The 17,974-nt window shown below is 38.3% G+C and overlaps 3 protein-coding genes across 4 annotated transcripts in view; 1 reads left to right on the top strand and 2 right to left on the bottom strand.

Moving 5' to 3' along the window:
- LOC116729465 (nuclear factor of activated T-cells 5) overlaps positions 1 to 7,547 on the top strand; it is a 29,175-nt gene extending 21,628 nt beyond the window's left edge. Inside the window, 3 exon segments of the mRNA XM_075074338.1 lie at positions 2 to 59; positions 2,230 to 2,339; positions 2,342 to 7,547. Coding sequence (XP_074930439.1) covers positions 2 to 59; positions 2,230 to 2,339; positions 2,342 to 2,554 — 381 coding nt within the window. The 3' untranslated portion in view covers positions 2,555 to 7,547.
- Positions 7,548 to 8,241: 694 nt separating this feature from the next.
- Positions 8,242 to 9,570, bottom strand: nudt7 (nudix (nucleoside diphosphate linked moiety X)-type motif 7). The gene is given in 5 exon segments (XM_032577930.1): positions 8,242 to 8,544; positions 8,546 to 8,749; positions 8,834 to 8,992; positions 9,076 to 9,282; positions 9,365 to 9,570. Coding segments are annotated over 4 exon segments (684 nt in total). The 5' UTR covers positions 9,247 to 9,282; positions 9,365 to 9,570; the 3' UTR covers positions 8,242 to 8,394.
- A 1,465-nt stretch (positions 9,571 to 11,035) lies between these two features.
- Positions 11,036 to 17,306, bottom strand: hprt1l (hypoxanthine phosphoribosyltransferase 1, like). 2 transcript variants are annotated; one of them, XM_032577952.1, is made up of 9 exons: positions 16,904 to 17,306; positions 16,534 to 16,590; positions 15,123 to 15,306; positions 14,846 to 14,911; positions 14,740 to 14,757; positions 14,370 to 14,452; positions 13,875 to 13,921; positions 13,331 to 13,407; positions 11,036 to 11,588 (listed from the first exon to the last, which is right to left on the bottom strand). In XM_032577952.1, exons 2-9 carry the CDS (start codon positions 16,539 to 16,541, stop codon positions 11,541 to 11,543), a joined length of 531 nt encoding a protein of 176 aa, XP_032433843.1. In that variant the 5' UTR covers positions 16,542 to 16,590; positions 16,904 to 17,306; the 3' UTR covers positions 11,036 to 11,540. The 2 variants fall into 2 exon arrangements, with proteins under 2 accessions (XP_032433843.1, XP_032433834.1); XM_032577943.1 differs by having other exon boundaries at positions 16,534 to 16,640.
- Positions 17,307 to 17,974: the final 668 nt, after the last annotated feature.

Here is a 17,974-nt window from a genome sequence, read left to right on the forward strand (position 1 = left end):
TGTAGCACCACAGGGGCAGCCCAACCTATTTGTGTTTGGCATCCAGAACTGGTGAGACAGTTTTAATCTTTTTTTTTTTTTTTTATCATCTTACCAGCAGACTTTGGTTATTTTAAAACGAAGTAGTCGGCGTCTTACTGTGTGGTCCACATTTGTTGGCATCCGTGGTGAAGATGTGTAAAACACTTTTAAATAGCTTCACCTTTAAATTTCAATAATATCTTACACTAAATATTTTACAATAATTAGTGCATTATTCAGTCATACGTTAAAAGCATTTAAATTTCTCTTTTTCATAAAATCAATTGGGCTGCAATTACTGAAGAGAGCAAAAACACCTGGATTTTTTTTTTTTTGTGACCATCCAGTAAAAAAATATTGAGAAATGCAACATAGCTTAAAACAATTGTTATATTATTAATTAAAATATGACTACATGCCAAAACTATTATTAGAAATCATAACTAACAATATTGCAATGCCTAGCGCTGTATTAAAGTATTGCATATTTCCTGTCATAATTTAGTCATTTTGGCTCTTCAAATGAACCCTAGCGTCTGATTGGTTAAGGACAGACCAGTCTGCAGGAGTGTTGCCCTGCCCACTCACTCTGTGTGCAACACAGGAAATGTTTTTCTGCCATGAAAAATATGTCCAAAATATAATTGTAATCTTCATTAAACAAAATATAAAAGAACTTTTCGACAAGCAAACCATCAACTAATTTCCCCTCATAAATGAACAGAATCATTATTGCCTTGCATCTTAGCAGCAAAATGGATCTTCTTCACCCGAGTAAGTGAAATGCTGAACATCCTTTGAGACAGAAACGTTCGACACACCCAGGAAGGTAGTGATGGGTAAATGAGGCGTCATGAAGCGTTTTGACCCAAAGCAAAACTGTGTCGATACTGTGTCACTGAATACTGACACCTGCTGGACATTAAAAATCCCTACAGGCAACATAGTTGACAGACTGATTTGCTGACCTAGTTTATACAATAAGACTTAAGTCATTGTATTTTATTGTATATTATATATTGTATTATGTCATATCTTCAGTTAAATTCAAAATATATTTGATATTCTTCGGTACAGTCAATAAATAATGTGAACATTTACCAAGAGATGAAAATTTAAGTGAACGTGTTTAGAATGAGGATGCTTGTGGACTGGGTTTTTTTTTTTTTCACAAATTTTTATTCAAAACAATTATTTTTTCCAACATTTTGAAATTTTGTCTGTTACGCTTTTTTGACACAACTTCTCCTGCTGTAGAAAAAAATTAAGTAAACAATATATTTATATGAAATCCATCCATCCATCCATCCATTTTCTGTTCACCCTTTGTCCCTAATGGGGTTGGGAGGGTTGCCGGTGCCTATCTCCAGCTACGTTCCGGGCGAGAGGCGGGGTTCACCCTGGACAGGTCGCCAGTCTGTCTTAGGGCAACACAGAGACATACAGAACAAACATATTTATAAAAAGCAACTGAGTAATTTGTAGAATGGCTGTATACCTGAGTTTGTCCTAGGTGTATCTGGGACTTCATTCTGATGCCTGGCCCTATAATGCCTCAGCATTGAGGAGGTGAATTTATTTAAATAAGACAGTTCTGTCAAACATATGCAACACTGACCCTGCAGAGCATAATATGAAAGTAAACTAAGAGTCCATTTCAGCTGAATTTAAATTCAGATAGATCAATTAGAAACTGAAAAGAACCGAATGAAACAACAACGAAGTGACAACCAATACCTTATTTTCTGATGTAAGATCAAAATGGTCCCAAACTGTGAAACCTTTCGTTTGCCTTGAGGCTCCATGGTTGACGCTGTACCGTAAAAGATCAAGAATTCTTTTGGCAAATGCATCCTGTTGACAGATTCGCTTCCTTATAAATACAGTTTGGCGCACCAGTGTCATTTCAAAACGGTTTCTGTATCAGTCATGTGACTTGCTGAAAGCAATACGCGCACCGACACGGGGTTTTGTCTAAGGGCTTGACACATGCGCCGACGCGTCGGTGTTGCCGGACCCTTCACCACCAGATGGTCAGAAGGACACATTACATCAAACACCTTGCATTACAAAATCACCGCTCTGTAAAGCCAGAATTACCTGAACTTCATGAAGCTTTTAAGATTGTTGGAGTCTTAATGCCACAGTTATAACTTTGAAACCACAGTTTCTTTCTTAGTAAATGACCCTGTTCTCTCTTTCTCTCAGACTCATCCCAGCTGCTCAGTTCTTCTGGACCGAACCTGCCTGCTCAGACCCAAGCCCAGAACTCCAGTCACATGCAGCCTCTGCTGGATCAGCCCATGCCCCAGGCTAGCGCCCAGGCATGCACAGCAATCTGCAAAACACTCTTCAGGCACAAATGCAGACCAGCCTAGAAAATGCACTGCAGTCAAACACCCAAACTCCAATGCAGACCAGCCTGCAGACACAGATACAGAGCAGCTTACAGAATCAGATGCAGGCGACAATTTCTGCAACGTCTGGCATGGATAAAATCGAGGACATCTTGGAAAGTCTGCAGAAGCAATGAGACGGGTCGGGACACGTGTGGCTTAGAGTTACATTTCATCAAATTGGCAAGGCGGTGTGTTGGTTTTTGTGCCAATGCCATAAAACAAAACAAAAAAATCTTAATGCTTAATAACAATATGCCCTTTTACTAAAAACCCAAATTATGAGGTTTGACAGGATTTTTAAAAGGTCATTATTAATTCATTATTCATTTTAGCTATTTTTCATTACTCTTGAATTGTTGAATCCTCCTTTGTAATTACCCATCCTGCAAGTTAATGAGGCCCAGAGTAACTGCTTGATTCATTAATGTTAAAAAAAAACTGCAGTGTTTTTGTTCTGTGTTTAGATGATGTGAGCCTCAGAAATGATGCAACAAACCCGCCAGGTGTGGGAGGAGAAAAAACTGGGATGGGATAAAGAATGTCGGCCATTTGGAAACATTTTGTGGAATAGGGATGGAATGTCAGATAAAGGCTGAATCTCATTTTGTGAATGTGTGAACTCTGAGGTTTCATTTCACTTCAGGGTTTCAGACTATTAATCGGGAAACTTTAGGATTAAATGTAATGTTGCTAAAATGGCTCATGATTGAAGACATTTTTGGTTTTAGCTTTTTGGCTTTGAAGAATTCTCACAATTTTCCTCAAACCTTGGATTTGCACGTCTACAAATCCATGTAAGTTGAAATGCTCATTTCTTTGAGAATAAGGATGTGTTTTTTTTTTTAAATATTTGCTGGTATGCATTTGTTTTGCATTTGAAGTGTCTCTGATGAAGAGGACAGAAGCACAAAGCTATCGGTTGTTTTACTTGAACTCGGCATGGGAAGGGACGAGATTCTCACGGTACAACCTTGAATATCACATTTTTACAATATTTTTACAAAAATGAATCTTTAAAAAAATATTCAGACTGCTTCTAAATTAATACATCTTTTTACTATTAATTTATCTAGTATTAAGCAACAACATAGACTAGCCATCTTCTAAATTTAGTAGCAGCAGAATATTATACGTACTGTCGTCATTCTGAGCGCCGACAGTATAACAAGTTATTAGTTACTCGGACCATTCAGGCTCCTAATTTAAAAAGAGCCTTAGCTTAATGAAAGAGACGGGTGGTGCTTCTCTAGTTTCTACACTATGACTGGAAATCTCTCCAAGCAGCCTGAAATAGTTTATTTGTAAGAGAGAGGAATGAAATATTGGGGGCTTCTCTCAGTCAGTCCAGCTACTTAAAGCTCAATTAGCTAGCCTGCTGCTAGCTGCTTACCAGACATGCTAGTCATACGTTGTCAACTGAAGTTTTAAAACAGAATTGCCATAATAAAGGTGATGGGTGGCTGAAAATATATATTTTTTTTGTTTGTTTTTTCCTTTTTGAATTTGTAGTTTTTAAAAATTTTGGTTTACCCTGATGCCTCTAACTGACCCATGCTTATGAAAAGAAAAAAAAAAAGAAAGAAATAAAACTTCTCATTAAAATGTAGTGTGAAATTAATCGGGTGAGAGGGGAACATTACACAATCACAAATCAGGTTCAGCCTGTTGAATAATGTGACTTTTTGTGGGCGCCATGCAGTGTTTTCATGTTTCGGCCTCATCAGTAGGTTTGTGAAAGCTTTCTGGATGAATTTTTAAACATCATTCATGTATGTGTTGTGTTCAGTTTTATTTTTTGTTTTTTTTTTCCATTTCAATGTGTTGGTAGTTTTTACCAATTAATCATGGACAGAAAGCAGCTTTCCACTAGTGAAAACAAGAGTGTTGTGTGGTTTTATAAACATTTTATCTCAAGCACTTTATAACCTTTTTGTGTAACCCGCTCCTCCTGATTATCCGTCCGTCCACAGCTCTGTAAGGAACAAGCTGAATTTGTACACGAGAAAAAATAGAAAGCAGTTGTCTTTGTAACAATGAATAAGTTTTAATCAAATATTTTCACATTTTATCTTCTTTTTTTTTTCTTTTTTTTTTTAGCTATAGCATTTATAAAGAATGTCAACTTACTGTTCAAGTCTCGGTGGTCCAGTCAAAGCCTGTCCAGAAGCAGCCATTCCCACTAGAACGTTGTGATTTTCCACTGTTTGAGTGGTTCAGTGGGCCTTTTGTGTTTTACACACCGACTAGCCATCTAAGATATTATTTCATCTTTTACTCTCAAATGAAGGATTTGCGTTCAGTTCTCCTTTTTGTACCGATTCACTGCAGATTGTTTTGCCGTTTGTCTCGTTTGCGTTGTGTTTTGTTTTGTTTTTTTGTCAGTGTTTGTAGAGCGTACAGAGTGGCACCGGATGAAGTTTTACGGCTCGTCTCTTTCATATTGAGCGAGGGCTCGCTGTTACTTAGAGGCCGAAGTTTCTGACATTATCTATGGTGCTATGTACAGGAGCACCTCTGCTGTGATGTTAACTATTTCTAATAGCACTGGCTTTGTTTTTAACTGTGTCTGCAAAGTTGAGTCCACAGCGCTGGCTGTTTGTTGTGGGTTCGGACTGGAGCGCAGCCAGGCGTACCAAAGCTCCCGTTGTCATTCGTCGCCATCCCATCTCCGGCTTGTCCTTGCGGACGCCCTCATGATGTTTACTCATTTCTACAGATGAATGCAGCTCTCCCGTGGAAAGCAATTCAGCAGATTTACAAAACACAAAAAAAAGGTACTTTCCACCTATCTGATACAGTACATGACTCGGGGTTCCTACGCAGTCTGGAAAAGATTTAAATCTGATTTCTGTATTTTCCAGATCTGCATGAAAAATTTTGATATTTTTGGACTTCATTCCTTGTCCCATTTCACATGTGTTCTGATTCCTTGTGTCCTTCTTTCATGTTTTTTTATCTGACATTCTTCCCATCTCAAATCCTTGCTTCTTAGTTAAAATTCTTCTTTCCTTCTCTCTTTGTTGTTACTTCCTTCCTTCTCTCCTTGCTCTTCTTTCGCCTTCCTTCTTTTTCTTTAATTCTGTCTTTCTAGCTAGAATCCTTGGTGGCTTCCTTCCTTGTGTCCTCTGTCACCTTGTTCCTCTGCCCTTCCTTCATTACTTACTTCCTTGCTCAAAACGTTCCTTCTGTTCTTCCTCCATCGTTCCACCGTTTTTTGTTTTATTTACCGGTTTTAAATCCAAACGCATAGCAAACATTTGTGTTTAAAAATGAGCCTGGAAAAGTCTGACATTTTTTTACACAAACATTTTGTGGGAACCCTGATAATTCTTTTTTTTCCATGCAGATGACACTGCTTTGCTTTCCATCTTCAAAAGTAGCCAATTTGGCATCATCAAAAAGCCAATTTTTGATAAATATTCAGATGTTCTTATAGCATTGGTCATAAATGCATTTTGTTTACATTGTCATAGTCATATTCTTGTCCTGCAGCTGTTAGTGATCCATTTTAAAGTAACTTATCTTTTTTAAAATTTTGTATCCATGTATCAGAGTGTAGAGTATTTTTGTAAAAACAAAGCTTTTTTTTGGTTTATGCTCATGGCACAGGAGATATCATTGATATTGTGCTTTTGTTGAGATGAAGCGCAGGTTTACTGTGAACTGTTTGAAGTTAAGAAATATAATCAAGTGGACATCGTTGTTGATTTTACCCGGACTGTGCAAACCTAATGACGTGTGGGCAAGTTGTCCTTTTCATTTCTTTTCTTTCTTTTTTTACCTCCCCTTTTTTTTTCAAACTTAGTTTTCACGTCATGCATCTCAAATGGCACTTTGACTCATCCATTTTACTGTAGATCAGGTTAGAGCGCAGCCACGTCGTCTCCAAGCATTCCGTTCCTCTCGGTTAGGGGACATTTTAAAAAGAGCACACCATGTTGTGGAAGAACCGTGGAAAGGTTAATGCCTCTTAAAGCCATACCAACACAGAAAGCCAACCTGTGACTTCGCTTTCATGAATGTAAATTTTACCTCATGGTGTGGACACCTGGCTTGGTCTACATCTGACATCGGACCAATTACCATTTTAGAGATTTTTTTTATTTTTCTTTTGCTTTGTTTTGTTTTCTTCCGAGGCAAAGGGAATATAAGTGGGTGTGGCACCAGCTGTCATTCATGTTTCCATTCATTTGTTTTCTGTCGGATGGTGATTTGGTTTCATGTCCAGCCCTTCACATTGTCTAGTGAGCCGGTATATTTAGGCCTGAAAAAAAAAAAGAGAGAGAGAACCTTGTTAAATATTGATTCAACTGTGGCGAAGAGAGCACACACACATCTTTGTGTTATGTCAGGGGGTGGAGGGAGGTTTGTCCCTTCAGTCATGTCGGTGAATATCCATGTATATTTAAATGTGAAATATACTGCAGGGGTATCTTGAATTTCAATTGTGATGCTTTCAACAGAACTTTGTGTGCCTTGACAACTTAACCATTGCTCTGCTGTGTTTACTGGCGTCCCTTTTGTGTCCCTGCTCCTTGTCCTTTTTATCCTCTCTGACCCGTAATCATTTCAGCAGTCATACACATAGTTCAAACTGATATATTTTCTTGTAATTTAGTCGAGATGTGTGATTTTTATCAAAATATTGCGCAGTTCCATATTTCTGTAGTTTTCTGGGTTTTTTTTTTTCACGCCTCATGAGATTTGTAAGTGTGAGGTAAAAGGGACAAGACGGTGGCGATTGTTTTTGTAGAAAACTTCCTGGTGTTGGTGTACTTGTCAACATTTGTTGATGTGAAACGCTCGATCAAAAGGGGCAGCCATGATAAGTTAACTGTTTGCCAATAGTGTGAGCTGTACCTTGTGCATAATCAGTTTGCTCACTTTTCCTAGTTTGCTTTCGACTTCACATCCTTCGACGGTTCTGTTGTATCGGTTTTGTGTAGCTTGAGCTTTAGTATCTTAGCCTTAAGACCCTGCAGTAAGGATAAAGGTCAACCCCAGCGTGTTATACATTTGAACTATTATTAACATGTACTTTGCCTTTGTCTGGACATTTGTATACTCTTCTGTTTATATCTGTAATCCTGCTGCTACATTAAATGAATTAATAAAAATTTAAACGTCTAAGTTTGAATTTGTAGCTACTAGCCACACTTTTCTGTCAAGTCAAACTCATGTATGATATAGTTCACCACCTAGAAGGTGAGGTACGATAGTCAGTTTTGGTGTGAATTATTTCATCTGAAACAAAGTCCCCCCCCAAAACAAGCTCTTCTGATGAGATTACTTTTAAGACATGATGGCTCATAATAATATGGGGTATGTTTCTCATATCATGGTCCATTATGCAATTTGAATACATCAAGATACTTAAAGAGGTCATGTTGCCTTATCCCGAAGAAGAAATCCCAAACACACAACCTAAAACACACCAGTAAGAGAACAGCAACAAGATATTAAAATTACAGCACAACCCAATCCTCTGATTTATTCCAACTAGAAAACTTGTGTTTGGGTGATGACATCACATTTTCTGATGCAAAACCAAGAAATGCAGAGGAACTGTAGCCTAGTTATCCTGGGCTAAAATACCAGTTCACAACACGGATACAAAATTGATCACCAAATGTTGGTTCAGTATTTTGGTGTTGATGCGATACATGTTGATCACCTGGATTCTTGTGCCTCTCATGATGTCATCAACCCACTTACACGCAAAGCAGAGTTGGTGGTTTGTTTCTTCAAAAAGCTTTTAAAAACGTACAAATTCTCAGTTTAAATGCATATGTAAGCAGGGTTTGTTAATGAAACAAAATACAGCACTGGAAACCATTTTTTTTTATTAGGAAGCATTGAGATGTTTACTAGTGGAAACAAAAGTGCATAATTTTTTTAAAACATCTGGTGTTTAAAAATTGAGAATCATATTGTACTACTGGCTACTAGGAGTTTAGAAGAGTATCAAATGCAATCATAGCTTACTCAGTCTTTTATGCAGAATCTTTTTGAAAAAGGCTAAAGGATCCACAAGATCAAAACCAACATCAAATTGAGGTTTTTTCTTTAGTGCGAGAACAGCAACCAATGTTGCCAACATAGCCGTTAGTCCAAATATGTGATACTTGGCTTCCTGAAGAAGGGTCTCTAAAGTAAAATGAGTGCAGCGGTCCAGTCATCCCAGCAACACCATGGGTAATGCAGTGGTCCTTCTCTCTGGTGAAGAAGTCCAGCGGGACAGCGAACACGGCACTAACCTCTGATGGGTTTGGGGTTGGAGTAAATGTTTCCTTTATAAAACCAACAACGGGGCTCACCAACAAGCCTCTCTGTTGAAGAAGATGAAGAAATCAGAGAAAATGATGGATCTAGTGCTCTGACACAAAGTGTATTAGGTACAAGTACTCCTCTACCTTGCTGAAGACTGGAAACAATGTGCAGACCACCTCGACCTGATCAGGCGGTAAACCTATCTCCTCCTGTGCCTCTCTTAGGGCTGTGCCAACGTCATCCCGGTCACTGGGGTCTCGCTTTCCACCAGGAAAACACACCTCGCCAGCACCGGTCCTCAGCTACACAGATGAAAGAAGGTCTCACATAAAGCTGAAACTGAAAGGCAGCATTTCTCCTCCACAGAGACGTCGTCACAGGTTACCTCCTTCGAGCGTAGAGTCAGCAAGGTGTGCAGCTGTCCACCTCTCACAAACAGGGGGATCAACACTGACGCTTTAGGCAGGACCGGAAGATAGGAGAACTTATCTCCAATGTCAAACCGCTTTAAAGTGGCTACTGTCTCCTCTTTTAGATTCATAGTGGTACCATACATTAAAGCTTTTCGACCGGCGACGAAATATCTTAATTTCTGTAAAACAACAAACATAGCTTTTTTATGGCTTTAAATAGTTTCCATTTAAATCAAAGGAGTGAAGCTAGCAAAGATTTACCTCACAAGCTACTAGGGTCTACAGTAGTTGACAGCTGCTACGACCGAATTGAATTGTATTACATTTGAATATATGCTGTTAAAGTAAATACCTTATTTCCAATTAGGAAAATATTAAAAACTAACACTTTGAATAAACATACTACGCGAATTGACGATTCACACTAGTTCCGGAAGTCTGTTCACCATCTTGGTACGCGTAGCTAACGCCGATTGGTGCTTTCTCCGAAAGACCCGCCTCATTTTTTTCCAAACAACAAACCACCTAACCTGACAGAGGAATGACAACCAATGATATTAGAGCACGATCTTGATTTGTCGACGCTGCCCGGTAGAAACGATACGTCAACGCGGTCGCCATACTGTGAGTGGCAAGAGTTCCTAAAAATGTATACCAGACTGGTGGAAGACTGATTTTTAGATATACAATTAAATGTTTACACATAATTAATTTTAATTATTTATTTTTGGCATCCAGTTGTATATGCTCAGCTGTAATATAATAGTCATGTTATAGTAGTACCTATTGTGACCACTTAGACAAATTAACCATATCTACAATGCACTCAAGCTGACATTAATTTACCTGTACATAAAAGATAACTTAAATTCATGCATTTTTGTTATCCTAGTTAAACTGTAATTAACTAAGCTGTACTGTTTGTCAGAAAAATATTGAATGGATGTCTTTCTGGTGTGGCAGCATTATGTTATTTATTCTTCATATGAAGTAGTGGTATGTATTATAGGACATTATTAAGAGTAGTAATAGATGTAGTAGTACTTCAATTTATAACAAAATATGTTGAAGACAGAGCTGAGGAATCAGTAAACTAGGAATAAATATATTTAGGAAGCTGGTTTAAGGAATATTTTTGGGATTGCAAGATGTTGCATTATCCAGTTTAGTGTGACTATCAGAAGTACTTTTTTGTATCGGGTCATAATAAAACAACAAAATGCCACATAAGCAATTAAATGTAATAAAATATACGCTTTCCCAAAGCCAGTGTAAACAGATGAGTCTTCAGGTATTTCAAGTAGTCCATTAAGTCCACCAAAAACTGTCGCATTCACTTTTAGGTTTGACTTTAGAAACAAAATGGGCACTTGGTCATAAAAGATTGGATATGAGCAGCAGAAACTGGCTATTCTTAGATTAGCTTTTGCATTTAAATTATGTTAAACTGGTAATAGAGAACTCACCACCAACTATTCAAGACAAGGTGCATTCATGCTGTCATGGCATTTACTCCCAACTTCTGACCATACCATCTGGATGTCACCTCTGAAATCATGACTTATCAAACTGAGTGATGAGTCATGAGAGAGTGAAGTAAATGCTCTTATGCAAAATGAAAAGTATTAGACATAAGTCAAACAACGTTAATGTTTTGGAGTGACAATTGCAAATGTCCAATCTCAGTTTATGAAAATGTGTTGACAGAACTTTACAGATGTGTGAGAAAGGCAGGCTGTGAACACAACTCAGTTATACCACATTTGATAGTAAAAATGTGAAAAAAGAAATAAACATGAATAAATAAAGATATACTTAAGGTGAAATGATGAAACAAAGGAATTTCAACCCATAGATAGTTTCAGATTTACACACATTAGCTCTTAAAATGAGAACCTGGGAACTATAAGCAACTAAGAAACTATACCAGACGAAGGATTCATGGTTTTAATGGGACTTGTATTGCTGTAAACTGTTTCTTAATGAAAACATGAAATATAAGCATATATCGTATTACAAACAAATTTATAGAACAATGAGAAGTTTTCTCAGCATTTCGAATCGAAAGCACAACTCTGAGGTCAAAAGCTATGAACAGCTCAAGTATATAGACAAGACCTGATTAATAAATTAAAGACATTCTTTCTTCTCAGTGTCTAAAACAATTTCACAGCTTTACAGCTAAAGTCTATAAACATAAATATGGGAAATAATTAAAATTCAACAACAAAAATATATCTAACATACATAATTAATCCCACTTTTTAATAAGGATGAAGAAAAGAAATGTTCTTAAGGTCCATAACATACCACAGGTCATATGTTTTGTGGATTGTCATATATAAAAATAAATAAGATTCAAAAACACAATAAAGCTAAGCAGGGTCCATCACAGTGGTCCAAGTCTTCAGGGAGTCACATCTGCAACACTTTGAACTCATACTTTGTACTTCTCCTTGGCTTGATCATTCAGTATACAGATGTGCTGCAAAAAAGTGAAATCCATGAGAACAAAGTGAATCACTGGAGACTGTTTCCTGTTCAAATTTTAAAGAATTGAACAGTTCCAAGTCTGTACCCCAGTTAGTGGAGTAACAAGTTTTAAAAATTCAGTTATGCACAAAAACAAAGCTTTTGATAAACACCATTTCTATCAAACATTTCCTGCTGCATCTATTTATAAAATTTGCATAAACAAAAAAAATAGAAAAAAGGCATCCTACATGCACGATGACTAGACAGTATGTTTCCATATCAAAACCTGAAAACTAAAACGATGAAGTCGCTCGACACATGGAAGCTTTTTACTCAAACAGCTCAGTTGACACTAATTAGCCAGCTGTGCCTTGCACTTCCCCTCCGACAGTCAAGTCAGGCCTCAATGTCATTCAGCTGTCTGACGTGTGAATTTCTTCTCCTGCTAATATTACACAACTTCACTGTTTTAGACTGCAGCCTCACGGAAATAGGAGACAGCAGCAGCTCTCTGACGAGAAGTTGATTTCCTAAACAGCACAAGGACTTTAGCCTCTTCAGTCCTACAAGGAGGAGTCTGACTTCATGAGACGTTCACCTTAAAAACAACTCCTATCCTGGCCAAAAACTCTTGTATGAGAGGGTGTTTAAGTCATTTTCTTTGCAGATTAATGTATGTGGTCACATCAAGATACAAATCCTCACTTATCTGCTAGATTCACGTGTGAACAAAATAATGTGGGAATCATTTAAAAGGCCAAAAGGACAGACTTATACCAGGACTAGATGGCTGTTGGAAAGTCACTCTTAATTTGTTGCCAGCCTTCTCTCAAATCATTTGAAGATCTCAGGTGCAAAAAGTGCAAAAGAACTGAGGATTTTCAAGTGGCTGATAGTTTGCAAACAAGTGGACCATGTTACAGTAACATAATATACTTTGTGCAATTAGCATACAGTTTTGTTTTTTAATTTAAGGCAACACACACACACACACACAAAACATTTAACAATTGGACTGAAAAATTACAGTTTCCCATCCATGTCCAGCCTCAAGTCTCTAATGACTGAAGGAAATGTTTTCATCACTTGAGGATAAATATTAAATTGAAATCATATACAGTAAATGTATTTGAAAATTTCAAAAGACCTTTTTATTGCTTTTGTCTTCTGCTGCTTTTTGGCGATTTAATTACATGGCGGTGATGAAGGTCTGCATTACCGCCATGTGGTTCATGATGGTTTAATTTTTAAAATAAAAGACCTTTTTGTAAGGATGTGCATTATAGACATTAGACTACAATTTTGAAAAGTACTTGTGAGCAAACACTTCAAGTGATCAACAGGGGGCAGCATACCGAGTCAGTTCACGGTTTGCTGCCATAAAGATAGTGGGGAAGGAAATTACAGACAAATTAATGACAATAACACCAGTATCATTGTCAAGATAAATGAAGGGTGTAGCTGTACATGCATGAGCAGCAACAATTTTGAGACTGAGCTGACAGAGCAGCCAGTGACTGGTCTGTTTAGTCTTTGTTGTACTTTTGCTGATTCAAGTTGGAAGTCAAGTCTGAAGTCTGTTTTATTTGACTACATTCAAAGCCAGAGGCATTAGTTTCCCATATTTGTAGTGATTGGAGTAAAAAAAAAAAAAAAAAGGTGTACATTTATACAGCTAAAATACACCAAAGTGGAACACAGTTGAATGTGTTTTTTTTTTTGGGGGGGGGGGGGGGGGGTTGCATCACTTACACTGAGATCTCTGAAGTATTCATTGTAGTCCAGAGCGTACCCCACCAGGAAGGCATCCGGTACTTCAAAACCAATGTCTGCAACAAATATAGAAACTCACTGCAAGTTATTTAAGGAACCCTGGCTATTCTTAGGTGCAGAAGGGGTAAAATGATCAGATATTCACTCTAATTGACTCTGTAGTGAAGAAACCATCATTGGTCGCCTGCCGTTTCTGCAAGGCTATGATTAAGGTGTCAGTCGGGCATTAGCGGAAAGTCAAAAAAACGCTTACAGTAACAGCTGTCCTTGAGGGGAAATCTTGAAGAGATTATCCCACTCAAACCTAAAAGCCTTACGTAACCACAGACTCTGTGAACTGGGTGCAAGCAGGCATGAATTAGTACATGCCAAAAAAATAAATAAAAAATGTTGTTGTAGATTTTCATTAAACCAACACTAATCCTGCTTTTACCAAAGAACAAGAGGCACAGCTGAGTGGCAGGCATGAAATGAACACCATCATTATGAACTGCAACACACTAGTGAGTAAAGAGATGCTCACAGTCTGGTCTATAGCCCGAACTCCTTGGAGTCCTCTTCACCAGAAGGCTGGAAAGATAATTTAGAAAATATTGGAGAAATTAATCAAAAACCTTAAAAAAGAAAAAAAAAATCCAGGCAGCCTTTTCAACACAATAACAAGTAGAAATATCCTGCAACAGCTTAATATTTTTTATGAAGCGTTTTGCCTTGCACTATTTTGGTTAGTATATAGTCTGTGTGGGAATTTTTTTTTTTTTTAAATCTGTATTTCTTTTTTTTAAAGACCTCAGGAAAACATAAGAGGAAAAAATATCCTCTGCCTCCACAGAGCAGTTTATAGAGCAGCAGATTAACTCTTAAGTTCCTCCCTCCCTCTGTCACATTACATCTCTAATTCAGGTATCCATTAGCCTAAGAGCACTGTTGACACACTCTGTACGATGTACTAGTCAGTTAAAGTTGTGGTGTGTAATTCAGCTGTCTGTGCCCTGTGCTGCGTCAGGGTGGCGCCTACCTCACAACTTTAACCATTTTGGGATTGCATTCACTCAGCCGGGAAAGTAATGTCTGCATCGTCCTTCCAGTCTCTACGATGTCCTTACATAGCAGCAGGAAGTGGTCACAAAAAAAAAAAAACAGAGAGAATGCACTTCTTAAATGTAACATTTGTGAAAATAGGAACTACAGATGACTGTGTGTGAGAATGCTTAATAGAAGCAAGCAAACTGAGTGGACAGTGACAACCACAAGCTCTAGTCTGGTAAACTCTAGAAATTTGCTTTGCAAAACGCATGTAAATCAATTATCGAGGTATTTTTACTCTAGTCAGGTGATAAATGCCAAGTTAAACAAACATTAGACCTGCACATCCACCAGACTCTTACCTCAACGATTAATACATTCTGCAGGGAGGAGAAAAAGCAAAGAAGTAGTAAATATCCAGATTTACTGCAGAGAATGTATGAGCTCATGCACTTGGAGAAGACTCACCTTCCCTGCTAGGTTGGAAAGCTCGTCTCCTCCTATCACTCTAACACTGTTTGTTGACTTATCATTCTAGGTGACACATACAAAAAAACATAATGACTCACTTCAGCAACTCCAGATTGGGATTCAAATGTCCAAACTCACTCTGCACAGCCTACTAAATCTCCACATTATGCGCAATGCAGAAGGAGACTTATCATTTATAGATCACTCTCACTGGTATCTTGCCAAATGCGGTGCACAAGTGGCTCCAGGAAATGTAATGAGTAAGGTAGCTTACGCAGTAGCTCTTCACTCTAATGAAATCCACCGTCAGTGGGACTGATTTATCGCTGTTGTGGTTGAGCACTTTAATGTAGTCCAGGAGGTCTGCAAAGAACTTGTAGCCCCCCTTCAGCACACACAGAGCCACGATGTGGTGTCCCCCCATGTCCTGGATTATGTCACGGGCCAGACGCTCCGTCCTGCAGGAAAGAGGTTGACACGCTGCAGTAGAATGGAGCATAATTTACTCAGGAAATCAAGAAAAGCTTTTTAGCAGCCCCACCTTTCAATTAATGCATCATATTGTTACTTTTGCTTTTTTCATATTAGTTTGTGACATAACTTTCATAATTTTCTGTAAATAATATACATCAGTTCAAATGCAAAATGTTTGTTTTTTTTTCAGTTTTGGGTTTTATATACATGCTGACTGATAAATATCAAGTATGCAACTAATGAAAACCCAAAATTCAGGAACAGAAAATTACTTACACGAGACCAATAATAGTTTAAAAAAAATTTCTTTACAAATTGTACTTTTATTCAACTTAAACATAGATGGAAAAAGCATAAGTCACTAAATTCTTGCTAAAGGAGCTGGGAGTTCACAGATCCAAATATGGTATTGGAAAGTTCAGGAAGGAAAAAACAAACAAAAAAAAAGTGGTATAAAAAGTTGCACTGCCAACAGAGTTAGCCTTTGCAGGAGTGTGAGGCGAAGAACATTTAAGAGTTTGGAACAAGGCAATGAACTCCAGCTGGAGTCTGTGCTGCAAGAGCCGTCACACAATACAGACAGCATCAGACGCATCTTCAATGGACTAAGGAGGGAAAGAAGGACTGAATTGTTGACCAACGCCAGTCTTTAGAAAAAAAAATGTGCATGTAATTTGGGAATCAAAATCTCACAGACTAGAGGAACAGTGAAAAGGCTCAAAATCCAAGCTGCTTGAGATCCAGTAAGAAGTTTCCACAACCGGGGTTGATTTGGGAAGTTATGTCATCTGCAGGTGATAGTGCCTCAGTGTTTTATCAAGTTGATAATTAACACGCATGCACCACTGATGCAGTAATTCGTTTGAAAAGGAGCCCCAACCCAGTATTGAATGCAAATTCTGTACAGTACTTGGACATAACTTTCAGTCGGATATTTCTACTAATGCAACAATGAAAGAAACTGAAATGCAGGTTTTCATTTGTTCTGTCCTAGTAATCAGAATGGACAGAAATAAAAGCTTTAAATATATCACTGTTATGGAAATAAACTTTTTGATCAAGTGTTCACCATATTATCAACAGCAGGACATCCTGAAGGAGTGATCATAGCTGACGTTATAATTCAGGACATATGCAGTGAAGGAGAGTGAGATGTCCAGAAGCTGACTCGACAAATATACAACAGGTGTTTCCCACTGAGGGTGCCTCACCTGTCCATGATGAGTCCATGGGGGATGATCACCTTGTCCAGATCGCTCTCATAATGTCTGGGCACACAGAATAGGTCTAGATCATGTCCTTTCTCATCATCTGCGATCTGAGACAGCAACAAGCAAACATTTGTCTGGTCAGTCCATTAGGGGAATGCAAAAGCCCACCCAACCACCTGTTTATCCCCCTGAAGAGAAATTGGATTAAGGCGTGCGTGACAGCTGCAGAGCAAAATTAAGACGAGAAGGATCTGAGCAGGAGTCTTCTCTGGTAACGGCCTACAGCCGGTAGCCGATGCAGCTCATAAACCACACCCTGACAAGTGAACAAGTTATCTCAGCTCCGCCGGCTGGGAGCCGACAGCCTCACCTGCAGATACGAAGCCATGTTCCTCCGTTCCGTTCAGCCGCAGAGATTTATCCCGGAGTCATGCCCAGCTCTTAAAAAGAGGAGAAAAGGAGGAGCCTGGCTGAGCTGCGCCCCTCCTAAACCGATGCTTCCGGCCGCGACGCTCCTCCGCTTCCCGGTCGGGGTTTAAGCCCTCTACGTCAGAATCCAGTTTACCTGCCCAATAATCTGATTTCTGCGACACAACCACGGATAACGCAACCACTAGCGCTATAGTGGCGCTGCCGGCGTTTTAGGAAACTGCCGCTGATGAAAGGCGAGTTTTGAGCCGAAGAGGCGAGATGACGCAGTAAAAAAAAGACATAAAACACAAAATTGAAGACGTTTCTGTTCCGAAGTAAGCGCGCCGCGTTCACTGCGCACTGATCTGGCTTTATAGTAGATCTCGGATTATTGTAGTATCTTATTACAGCAGAAAGGAAAAAAAGATATATGTCTATGAAATAATTTGCGAATAGGGTTTTTTTTTGTTGTTGCAAATTTCTACTATTTAAAAAGCGCTCAAATATAAAACGCCTAAAAAAAAAAAAAAAAGACCATTTGAGTTTTTAAACCAATATTTAATTGTATCTAACATTTTCATCAATATGCTTGATGAAAATTATTGATGAAATGTAAAAAATAATAATAATTTAGTTTAAAAAGTGCAGAGCCTTTTGACTAGAGCCATGTGGGCACTCGCCCAGAGCAATATCAGTCGGGGGCACACGTGCCAGATTGAAGTATATTTAATCTGTCAACAAGTCTCAATAGCCCACCAGTGTTGATTATAAAGAAAGTATTGTGTGATTTGTGCTTTAGATTTTATTCCACCTCAGGAATTTACGATGATTTCTTACATTTTAATTAGCTGGGGTAGTGGCAGGAGGGGATTCTCCCACTGCTAGTGGATAAACCGTTTATCTGTGTTAAGCGCTGTCACTTGGTTCTCTTATAACTAGAAATTCAATAATGTTGAGATGGAATGCATCTGTGATCATTTTTGACATAGTATCTGTTGCAATTATGTGGTATATTTGCCCAAAGCAAACA

This window comes from Xiphophorus hellerii, chromosome 2 (genome assembly GCF_003331165.1).
Source record: "Xiphophorus hellerii strain 12219 chromosome 2, Xiphophorus_hellerii-4.1, whole genome shotgun sequence".
Lineage (NCBI taxonomy): Eukaryota > Metazoa > Chordata > Actinopteri > Cyprinodontiformes > Poeciliidae > Xiphophorus > Xiphophorus hellerii.